We start from the raw sequence: 12188 nt of genomic DNA on the forward strand, positions 1-12188 counted from the left end.
CATTACTTCCCCTAGTTTGGGGAAGTTTTCAGCAAGTATTTCTTCAAAGACACTTTCTATCCCTTTTTCTCTCTCTTCTTCTTCTGGTACCCCTATAATGCAGATATCGTTCCATTTTGATTGTTCACTCAGCTCTCTTAAAATTCTTTCATTCCTGGAGATCCTTTTATCTCTCTCTGCATCAGTTTCCCTGTGTTCCTATTCTCTGTTTTCTAGTCCATTAATGGTCTCTTGCATCTCGTCCATTCCGTTTTGAAGTCCTTCCAGAACTTGCTTTATTTCTGTATTCTCCTTCCTTAGTTCTTGCATATTTCTCTGCAAGTCCATCAGCATGGTTATGACTTTTGTTTTCAATTATTTTTCAGGAAGACTGGTTAAATCTATCTCCCCAGGTTCCTTCTCAGGGGAAGATGTAGCAGATGCCGAAGTTGTCTGGGTTAGTCTTGTCTGGATCATATTTTTTTGCCTTTTCATGTTGACAAGTGCTATTGACTGTCAGCTGGGAGGGCCAAACTTTTCACTTGCTACTGGCCTTTCCTTACTGGGACAACTGCGACCCCTAGTGGCTTGTGTTGGGTAATTGCGTGTAAGCTGGGTCTTTGTGTCTTGTGTGGCCGATATGGAGGGATCTCCCTTTCTGTGGGCATGGTTTGCCTTAGGCTGTTTGTCTGCTTTTGCAGTGCCTGGAGGGGTAATGGATGGGGGGAGGGGGGGCTGTTTGGTTGTTTACCTCCGTGAGGGGTCTCAGAGCTGTTGCCCAGGGGGTTAGTGTGCCCGGTTTTCCCTGTAATTTCCAGCCACTGGGCTGTGACCTATGTTGTTTCTGTCTAGCTGTTAAGTCCCTGTCCCTTTAAGGCTTTCAAAAAGCACTCACTTTTCTTTGTCACAGGGGCATCAGCTTCAGAACCTGCTCAGAGGTCTTGCTGCCCTATTTCCCTAGTTTCCAGCCCTCCATGCATGCACTGTGTCTGCGCTCTGGTGCGGGTGGCTGGGGCTGGGTGTTTAGCAGTCCTGGGCTCCCTCTCCCTCCCGCCGGGAGCTAGGGGGAGGTGTGCTCTGGTCCCGCCGGGCCGGGGGTTGTATCTTTCCCCTTTCACCAGGCGCTGGGCTCTCGCACGTGTGGATGTAGTCTGGCTGTTGTCCTGTGTCTTCTGTTCTCTCTTTTAGGATTAGTTGTATTTGTTGTATTTTCAAAAATATGTATGTTTTTGGGAGGAGATTCCCACTGTGCTACTCACGCCGCCATGTTGGCTCTCCCCCCGCAAGGATCGTTTTTAATGTTATTCTATAAAACATCGATTGTAAGAATAGCTGCAACAGTTCAACAAAAACAGAGGGAAAACAGATAAACCCATGTCTGCAATCAGAAGGGTTAATTAGAAAGCCTGGGAGTGAGGAGTGGCTTACTGAGTCTACGCGGTAAATGACCAACCAACCTATCCTTGCAGGTAGACCACCGAAGGCACCAACCAAACTCTATGCAACATCCAAGGTGTGATGGAAACTCGTAGACATTCAGACGTGTGAGGACTGTAATAAGAAGGAGCCCCAGAAAGAGCATTCCTAAGGAGGATAGAACATCAAGTTGAAGCCTAAGCAGCCTCGTGATTAACTAAAAGGGCAGATGTGGCATTCCTTAGTGTAAATACTATTATATTTTATGAATGTTTAACTATTGAACTAAAAACAAGAAACTGTACAAACATTTTCTGCTCACAATGTAGTGAAACTAGGGATTATTAACAAGAATGAACAAAAATAAATGAAAATTTTAGCATGGAAATAAAACATCCAAAACTTAGAGAAAGTTAAATTACAACTGGCAAACTGTGAGAAAACATTTGTGATATCTAACAAAGCTAAAAGGTTACTCTTCCTCATACATAAAACACTCTTTAAAAAATAAAGGAGCAAAAGATGAAAATTTTGAAATAAATAGGTGAACAACGTGAGCCTGTCAATTCACACAAAGATACATATATGGTCCTTAAATACAGAAAAAGATGCTTAGCCTCACCTATTATAAGATAAATGCAAATGAAAAACTATACTGAAATCGACTTTGAAGGCTGGAAAAAGATAAATCATGTAACCACTAATAAAACACTAATGAAAAGAAAGCCAGAGGGCTAAAATCATATCAGGCAAAGTAGACTTCAGAACAAGGAAAATTACCAGAGATAAAAAGGAAAATACATAGTGATAAAAGTATTAAGTCACCAAGAAGATATTAATGCACCTACTAAAAGCATCCCAAAATGCTAACAGAAAGAAAAGAAAAACTAATAGAACTAAAGGGAAAGCACAGACAAGTCCATAAATCTACTTGGATATGTCAACACTTTTTTTCTCAGTAACTGATAGGACAAGTAGACAAAAAAATAAGCAAAGATGCAGAAAAACTGAATGGTATCATCCACCAACTAGATCTAGTGAATACTAATAGAACATTCCACTCCACAACAACAGAATTTTCAGGAGCATATAACATATTTATCACATAGATCACAAAAGTGAACTAAATTTCAAAGAATTGAAATCATACAAAATATGTTTGTTCTCTGACCGTCGTGCATTAAATTACAAAATCAGTAATAGAAAGATATCTAGAAAATCCCCAATCACTTGAAAATTAAATAACTTAATAACACGTGTGTTATTTACAATAGCCAAGAAATGGAAGCAACCTAAGTATCCATCAGTAGGTGAATGGATAAAGAAGATGTGGTACATATACACAATGGAATATTATTCAGCCATAGGAAGAAAACGAATCCTACCATTTGCAACAACATGGACTGAGCTGGAGGGTATGATGCTCAGTGAAATAAGCCAGGCGGAGAAAGACAAGTACCAAATGATTTCACTCATCTGTGGAGCATAAGAACAAAGCAAAAACTGAAGGAACAAAACAGCAACAGACTCACAGAACCCAAGCATTCACTGACAGTTAACAAACGGAAAGGGACTGGGGGATGTGGGTGGGGAGGGAGAAGGGGAATGAGGGGCATCGGGATCAGCACACATAATGCAGGGGGCGGCGCGGGGAGGGCGGTGCAACACGGAGAAGACATGTAGTGACTCTATAGCGTCTCACTACGCGGAAGGACAGTGACTGTAATGGGGTGAGTGGGGAGACTTGATAACGGGGGGAATCTAGTAGCCACATTGTTTTTCATGTGATTGTGTATTAATGACATCAAAATAAAAATAAATAAATAAAAATAACACGTGAGTCATCTCAGGAAAAATTACAAAGATCATTGAAAAAAATGAAAGCCCCCGCCTAACAGCCCTCGAGGCCAATGAGCGCGCAGCTTCCAGAGCAGGCCCGCCCCCGACTGACGGTAGTTGCAGCCAATGAACGAGCGGTGACGCGAAGCAGGAGGCCATTGGGCGCGCGCGCAGAACCCGTAACTCCGGCGGCTGCGTAGTAGCTGCAGGCGCCGTCGCCGCCGCCATATTCAAGAGTCAATAGCGTCGCGAGCGCCGTCGGGAGGAGCTGCTCCCTGAACTCTGTCCGTGCTGCGGTCCGCCGGCCCAGTCCCGGCGCCTCCGGCCCGTCGTCCCGTCGGCGCAGCGCGCCCGGCGGAGCCCAGATGGTGGAACCGCGCTGTGCTCGGCTGCGCCTTCCTCCCGGCACGCAGGCCCTGGCGGCACCGGCCTCGCCCCCCGACCTCGGATCGCCTCCTCGCGCCGGCTGGGCCCCCGGCGCCGCACTCGCCGCTTCGCGGCTCTCCCGCGGCGGGCGGAGGGCGGCGATCGGCCCGGACTTGGAGCGTCCGCCCCGGCCTGACCTGCGCTCGTCCAGCTGTGCCTCCTCTAGCCTGGCGCCGTCGGACCTGCGGCGAAACATCCAGAGCGCGCCCCGCTTCAGGGGTGAAGGCGACAGCGACGGCTCTGCGGGCCGGAAGGTACGTGGCCGCGGGGACCCCAGGCGCCGCGGAACGGTGAAGGGGCGGCCGTGCGGGGGGCTCGGCGGGCGGCGCGGGGCCGGGGAGCTGCCGACCCGGGTGGGGGGCTCGCGGGGCCCGGCCTGGGGCCGCGCCGCCGACCTGCCACCGCCGCCCGCGCCGGGGCCGCAGGCGGAGGGGCCGGGCCGGGCCGCGCAGACGGGGAGCGCCTCCAGGATTAACAACTGTTTCCCAAGGCTCTTGTCGTCCTTGTCATTTGGGATTACCGGTTCCGTTTCCTTGCTGGTCATTGGTCTGTTCAGATTTTCTGTATATTCCTGGGTCACCCCCTTGGAACGTTGCATTTTCCTAGAAAGTTGACCATTTCTTTTAGGTTGTCCTGTTTGTTACTATATGATTTTTCATAGTATTCTCTAATCTTCATATTTCAGTGGTGTCAGTAGTGATTTTTCCTTTCTCATTTCTGATTCTGTTCATGTGCGTAGACTGTCTTTTTTTCTTGATAAGTCTGGCTAGGGGTTTATCTATTTTGTTTATTTTCTCAAAGAACCAGCTCCTGCTTTTATTGATTCTGTTGTTTTATTCTTCTCGGTTTTGTTTATTTCTGCTCTAATCTTTATTATGTCCCTCCTTCTACTGACTTCGGGCCTCATTTGTTCTTCTTTTTGTAATTTAGTTAATTGTGAGTTTAGACTGTTCATATGGGATTGTTGTTCTCTCCCGAGAACAACAGGCTTGTATTGCAATATACTTCCCTATTAGCACGGCCTTTGCTGCGTCCCACAGATTTTGCGTTGTTGAATTATTGTTGTCATTTGTTTCCATATATTGCTTTATCTCTTTTTATTTGGTCATTGATCCATTGGTTATTTAGGAGCATGTTGTTAAGCCTCCGTGTGATTGTAGGCTTTTTTGTCATCTTTGTGTAATTTATTTGTAGTTTCATAACCTTGTAATCTGAGATGTTGGTTGGTATAATTTCAGTCTTTTTGAATTTACTGAGGCTCTTTTTGTGCCCTAGTATATGATCTATTCTTGAAAATGTTCCATGTGCACTTGAGAAGAATGTGTATCCTGCTGCTTTTGGGGGGCAGAGTTCTGTAGATGTCTGTTAGATCCATTTGTCCTAATGTGTTGTTCAATGCCTCTGTCTCCTTATTTTCTCTCTGGTTCATCTCTTCTTTGGAGTGAGTGGAGTATTGAAGTCTCCTAAACGAATGCATAGCATTCTATTTCCCCTTTTAATTCTGTTAGTATTTGTTTCACATATGTAGGTGCTCCTGTGTTGGGTGCATAGATATTTATAATGGTTATATCCTCTTGTTGGATTGACCCCTGTATCATTATGTCATGTCCTTCTTTGTCTCTTGTGACTTTCTTTGTTTTAAAGTCTATTTTGTTTGATACAAGTACTGCAACACCTGCTTTTTTCTCCCATGAGTTGCATGAAGTATGTTTTTCCATCCCTTCACTTTTAGTCTGTGTATGTCTTTGGGTTTGAACTGAGTCTCTTCTAGGCAGCATATAGATGGGTCTTGTTTTTTTAATCCATTCAGTTACTCTCTGTCTTTTGATTGGTGCATTCAGACCATTTACATTTAGGGTGATTATCGATAGGTATGTACTTATTGCCATTGCAGGCTTTAGATTTGTGGTTACCAAAGGTTAAAGGGTACGTCCTTACTACCTAAGAATCTAACTTAACTCACTTAAGTATGCTATTAAAAACACAATCTAAAGGGTTTTTTTTCCTCCTCGTTTTTTATGTATTAGGTATCATATTCTGTACTCTTTGTCTGTCCATTGTTGTTACCTCTGGTGACAGCTGTTTAACCTTAAGAACACTTCCATCAATAGCAGTCCCTCCAAAATACACTGTAGAGATGGTTGGTGGGAGCTAAATTCTCTTAGCTTTTGCTTATCTGGAAATTGTGTAATCCCTCCAAATTTAAATGATAATCTTTTTTAAAAATTTATCATTATTATTATTATTATTTTTGTATGATTAATCTACAATTACATGAGCAAGATTGTGTTTACTAGACTCCGCCATTGACAGGGCCCCCCCCACATACCCCATTATAGTCCGTGTCCAACATAGTAAGATGCTGTAGAATCACTACTTGTCTTCTCTGTGTTGTACAGCCCTCCCCATATCCCCCCTACATTATGTCTGCTAATAGTAATGCCCCCTTTTTTCCTCGTCTCCCTCCCTTCCAACCCATCCTCCCCAGTCCCTTTCCCTTTGGTAACTGTTAGTCCATTCTTGGGTTCTGTGATTCTACTGTTGTTTTGTTCCTTCAGTTTTTCCTTTGTTCTTATATTCCACATATGAGTAAAATCATTTGGTACTTGTCTTTCTCCGCCTGGCTTATTTCACTGAGCATAATACCCTGTAGTTCCATCCATGTTGTTGCAAAGGGTAGGATTTGTTTATGGCTGAATAATATTCCATTGTGTATACGTACCACCTCTTTATCCATTCATCTACTGATGGACACTTAGGCTGCTTCCATTTCTTGGCTATTGTAAATAGTGCTGCGATAAACATAGGGGTGCATCTGTCTTTTTCAGACTGGGCTGCTGCATTCTTAGGGTAAATTCCTAGAAGTGGGATTCCTGGGTCAAATGGTATTTCTATTCTGAGCTTTTTGAGGAACCTCCATACTGCTTTCCACAATGGTTGAACTAATTTACATTCCCACCAGCAGTGTAGGAGGGTTCCCTTTTCTCCACAACCTCACCAACATTTGTTATTAGTCTTTTGGATGGTGGCGATCCTTACTGGTGTGAGGTGATATCTCATTGTGGTTTTAATTTGCATTTCTCTGATAACTAGCGATGTGGAGTATCTTTTCATGTGTCTGTTGGCCATCTGAATTTCTTCTATGGAGAACTGTTCAGCTTCTCTTCCCATTTTTTAAATGGGATTATTTGCTTTTTTTTTTGTGAGGTGCGTGAGGTCTTTATATATTTTGGATGTCAACCCTTTATCGGATCTGTCATTTATGAATATATTCTCCTACACTGTAGGCTGCCTTTCTGTTTGTTGGTGGTGTCCTTTGCTGTACAGAAGCCTTTCAGCTTGATATAGTCCCACTTGTTCATTTTAGCTTTTGTTTCCCTTTTTTTTTTTTCGAATTTACTTTTTTTTCGAATTTTGTTTCGAATTTACTTTTGTGTATGGGGTTAGACAATCATCCAGTTTCATTCTCTTACGTGTAGCTCTTCAGTTTTGCCAACACCAGCTGTGGTAGAGGCTGTCATTTCCCCATTGTATGTCAATGGCTCCTTTATTGTATATTAATTCACCACGTATGTTTGGGTTAATTCCTGGACTCTATTGTGTTCCATTGTTCTGTGGGTCTGTTCTTGTGCCAGTACCAAATTGTCTTGATTACTGTGGGTTTGTAGTGGAGCATGAAGTTGGAAAGCGAGATCCCCCCTGCTTTGTTCTTCCTTCTCAGGACTGCTTGGCTATTCGGGGTCTTTTGTGGTTCTATATGAATTTTAAAACTATTTGCTCCAGTTCGTTGAAGAATGCTGTTGGTATTTTGATGGGGATTGCATTGAATCTGTAGATTGCTTTAGGCAGGATGGCCGTTTTGACAATACTAATTCTTCCTAGCCAAGAGCATGGGATGAGTTTCCATTTGTTAGTGTCCTCTTTAATTTCTCGTAAGAGTGTCTTGTAGTTTTCAGGGTGTAATAGGTCTTTCACTTCCTTGGTTAGGTTTATTCCTAGGTATTTTATTCTTGTTGATGCAATTGTGAATGAAATTGTTTTCCTGATGTCTCATTCTGCTAGTTTATCGTTAGCGTATAGGAAAGCAACAGATTTCTGTGTATTAATTTTGTATCCTGCAACTTTACTGATTTCAGTTATTAGTTGTAGTAGTTTTGGAGTGGAGTCTTTAGGGTTTTTTTATATACAGTATCATGTCATCTGTAGATAGTGACAGTTTGATTTGTTCTTTACCAATCTGGATGCCTTGTATTTCTTTGTTTTGTCTGATTGCCGTGCCTAGGACCTCCAGTACTATGTTGAATAACTGGGGACAGTGGGCATCCCTGTGTTGTTCCCAATCTTAGAGGAAAGGCTTTCAGCTTCTTGCTGTTAAGTATGATGTTGGCTGTGGGCTTGTCATATATGGCCTTTATTATGTTGAGGTACTTGCCCTCTATACCCATTTTGTTGAGAGTTTTTATTATGAATAAATGTTGAATTTTGTTCAGTGCTTTTGCAGCGTCTATGGAGATGATCATATGATGTTTATCCTTCTTTTTGTTGATGTGGTGGATGATGTTGATGGATTTTAGAATGTTGTACCATCCTTGCATCACTGAGATAAATCCCACTTGGTCATGGTGTATGATCCTCTTGATGTATTTTTGAATTTGGTGTGCTAATATTTTGTTGAGTATTTTTGCATCTATATTCGTCAGGGATATTGGTCTGTAATTTTCTTTTTTTGTGTGGTCATTGCCTGGTTTTGGTTTTAAAGTGATGTTGGCTTCATAGAATGAGTTTGGGAGTATTCCCTCCTCTTCTATTTTTTGGAAAACTTTAAGGAGAATGGGTATTATGTCTTCCATGTATGTCTGATGGAATTCAGCAATCAATCCTTCTGGCCCAGGAGTTTTGTTCTTGGGTAGTTTTTTGAATACGGATTCAATTTCATTTGCTGGTAATTGGTCTGCTTAGGTTTTCTATTTCTTCCTGGGTGAGTCTTGGAAGATTGTATTTTTCTAGGAAGTTGTCCACTTTTTCTTGGTTATCCAGTTTGATAGCATATAGATTTTCATAGTATTCTCTAATAATTCTTTGTATTTCTGTGGGGTCTGTAGTGATTTTTCTATTCTCACTTCTGATTCTGTTTATGTGTGTAGATTCTCTTTTTATCTTAATAAGTCTGGCTAGGAGTTTATCTATTTTGATTATTTTCTCTAAGAACCAGCTCTTGGTTTCTTTGATTTTTTCTATTGTGTTATTCTTCTCAATTTTATTTCTTTCTTCTCTGATCTTTATTATGTCTGTTCTTGTGCTGACTTTGGGCCTCATTTCTTCTTCTTTTCCAGTTTCAATAATTGTGACTTTAGACCATTCATTTGGGTTTTTGGGATTGTTCTTCCTTCTGAAATAGGCCTGGATTGCTATATACTTTCCTCTTAGAACTGACATCTCCGTGTCCCACAGAAGTTGGGGCTTTGTGCTGTTGTTGTCATTTGTCTCCATATATTGCTTGATCTCTGTTTTAATTTGGTCATTGATCCATTTATTATTTAGCAGCATGTTGTTAAGCCTCCATGTGTTTGTGAGCCTTTTTGTTTTCTTTGTATAATTTATTTCTAGTTTTATAGCTTTGTGATCTGAGAAGTTGGTTGGTAGAATTTCAATCTTTTTGAATTTACTGAGGCTCCTTTTGTGGCCTAGTAATGTGGTCTCTTCTGGAAAATGTTCCATGTGCACTTGAGAAGAATGTGTATCCTGCTGCTTTTTGGGTGTTAGAGTTCTGTAGATATCTGTCAGGTCCATCTGTTCCCAGTGTCTTGTTCATTGCCTCTGTGTCGTTACTTATTTTGTGTCTTGTTGATCTGACCTTTCAGACAGTGGTGTGTTGAAGTCTCCTAGAATGAATGCATTGCATTCTATTTCCTCCTTTAATTCTGTTAGTATTTGTTTCACATATGTTGGTGCTCCCTGTGTTGGGTGCATATATATTTATAATGGTTATATCCTTTTGTTGGACTGCCGCCGTTACCATTCTGTAATGTCCTTCTTTCTTTGTTTTGATGTCAATTTTGTCTGATACAAGTACTGCAGCACCTGCTTTTGTTTGTTTGTTTGTTTGTTTTTTGTTTTGTGGGGTCTTTTTTTTTGGTATCATTACTCTTCAATTACATGAGAAACGTTATGTTTACTAGACTCCCCCCATCACCAAGTCACCCCCACAAACCCCATTACAGTCACTGTCCGTCAGCATAGTAAGATGCTGTAGAGTCACTACTTGTCTTCTCTGTGTTGCACAGCCCTCCCCGTGCCCCCCTGACATTATACATGCTAATCATAAGGCCCCCTTTATTATTCCCCCCCTTCTCCCTCCCAGCCCATCCTCCCCATTCCCTTTCCCTTTGGTAACTGTTAGTCCATTCTTGGGTTCTGTGATTCTACTGTTGTTTTGTTCCTTCAGTTTTTCCTTTGTTCTTATATTCCACATATGAGTAAAATCATTTGGTACTTGTCTTTCTCCACCTGGTTTATATCACTGAGCATAATATCCTGTAGCTCCATCCATGTTGTTGCAAAGGGTAGGATTTGTTTATGGCTGAATAATATTCCATTGTGTATATGTACCACATCTTCTTTATCCGTTCATCTTCTGATGGACACTTAGGTTGTTTCTAATTCTTGGCTATTGTAGATAGTGCTGCAATAAACATAGGAGTGCATCTGTCTTTTTCAAACTGGGCTGCTGCATTCTTAGGATAAATTCCTAGATGTGGGATTCCTGGGTCAAATGATATTTCTATTTTGAGCTTTTTGAGGAACCTCCATACTGCTTTCCACAGTGGTTGAACTAATTTACATTCCCACCAGCGCTGTAGGAGGGTTCCCCTTTCTCCACAACCTCACCAACATTTGTTGTTTGTCTTTTGGATGGTGGCGATCCTTACTGGTGTGAGGTGATATCTCATTGTGGTTTTAATTTGCATTTCTCTGATGACTAGCGATGTGGAGTATCCTTTCATGTGTCTGTTGGCCATCTGAATTTCTTCTATGGAGAACTGTCTGTTCAGCTCCTCTTCCCATTTTTTAATTGGATTATTTGCTTTTTGTTTGTTAAGGTGCATGAGCTCTTTATGTATTTTGGATGTCAACCCTCTATCGGATCTGTCATTTATGAATATATTCTCCCATACTGCAGGATGTATTTTTGTTCTACTGATGGTGTCCTTTGCTGCACTGAAGGTTCTTAGTTTGATATAGTGCCACTTGTTTATTTGTGCTTTTGTTTCCCTTGCCAGGGGAGATATGTTCATGAAGAAATTTCTCATGTTTATGTCTAAGAGATTTTTGCCTGTGATTTTTCCTAACAGTGCTATGGTTTCATGACTTAGGTTCAGGTCTTTCTTTAATACATTTTGAGTTTACTTTTGTATATAGGGTTAGACAATAATCCAGTTTCATTCTCTTACATGTTGCTGTCCAGTTTTGCCAACACCAGCTGTTGAAGAGGCTGTCATTTCCCCATTGTCTATCCATGGCTCCTTTATCATATATTAATTGACCATATATGCTTGCGTTAATATCTGGACTCTCAATTCTGTTCCCCTGGTCTATGGGTCTGTTCTTGTGTCAGCAACAAATTTTCTTGATGACTGTGGCTTTGTAGTAGCGCTTGAAGTTGGGAAGCGAGATTCCCCCTGCTTTATTCTGCCTTCTCAGGATTGCTTTGGCTAGTCTGGGTCTTTTGTGGTTCCATATGAATTTTTGAACTATTTGTTCCAGTTTGTTGAAGAATGCTATTGGTATTTTGATAGGGATTTCATTGAATCTGTAGATTGCTTTAGGCAGGATGGCTATTTTGACAATATTAATTCTTCCTACCCAAGAGCATGGGATGAGTTTCCATTTATTAGTGTCCTCTTTAATTTCTGTTTGGAGTGTCTTGTAGTTTTCAGGGTACAGGCCTTTCACTTTATTTGTTAGGTTGATTCCTAGGCATTTTATTCTTTTTGAAGCAATTATGAATGGAATTGTTTTCCTGATTACTCTTTCTGCTAGTTCATCATTAGTGTACAGGAATGCAACAGATTTCTGTGTATTCATTTTGTATCCTGCAACTTTGCTGAATTCAGATATTAGTTCTAGTAGTTTTGGAGTGGATTCTTTATGGCTTTTTATGTACAATATCATGTGACCTGCAAACAGGGACAGTTTGACTTCTTCTTTACCAATCTGGGTGCCTTGTATTTCTTTGTTTTGTCTGATTGCCATGGCGAGGACCTTCAGTAGTATGTTGAATAAAAGCAGGTAGAGTGGGCATCCTTGCCTTGTTCCCGATCTTACAGGAAATACTTTTAGCTTCTCACTGTTAAGTATGATGTTGGCTGTGGGTTTGTCATAAATGGACTTTATTATGTTGAGGTACTTGCCCTCTATACCTATTTTATTGAGAGTTTTTATCACAAATGGATGTTGAATTTTGTTGAATGTGTTTCAGCATCTGTGGAGATGATCATGTAGTTTTTGTCCTCCTTTTTGCTGATGTG

General features: G+C 41.4%; 1 protein-coding gene across 1 annotated transcript in view; it reads left to right on the forward strand.

The window, feature by feature from the left end:
* The first annotated feature begins 3459 nt into the window (after positions 1 to 3459).
* Positions 3460 to 12188, forward strand: part of LOC130680109 (uncharacterized) — a 78247-nt gene continuing 69518 nt past the window's right edge. The window contains exon 1 of the mRNA XM_057490226.1: positions 3460 to 3914. Coding sequence (XP_057346209.1) covers positions 3600 to 3914 — 315 coding nt within the window. The 5' untranslated portion in view covers positions 3460 to 3599. The remainder of the gene's footprint in view (positions 3915 to 12188) is intronic.

Source organism: Manis pentadactyla, chromosome 12 (genome assembly GCF_030020395.1).
Source record: "Manis pentadactyla isolate mManPen7 chromosome 12, mManPen7.hap1, whole genome shotgun sequence".
Lineage (NCBI taxonomy): Eukaryota > Metazoa > Chordata > Mammalia > Pholidota > Manidae > Manis > Manis pentadactyla.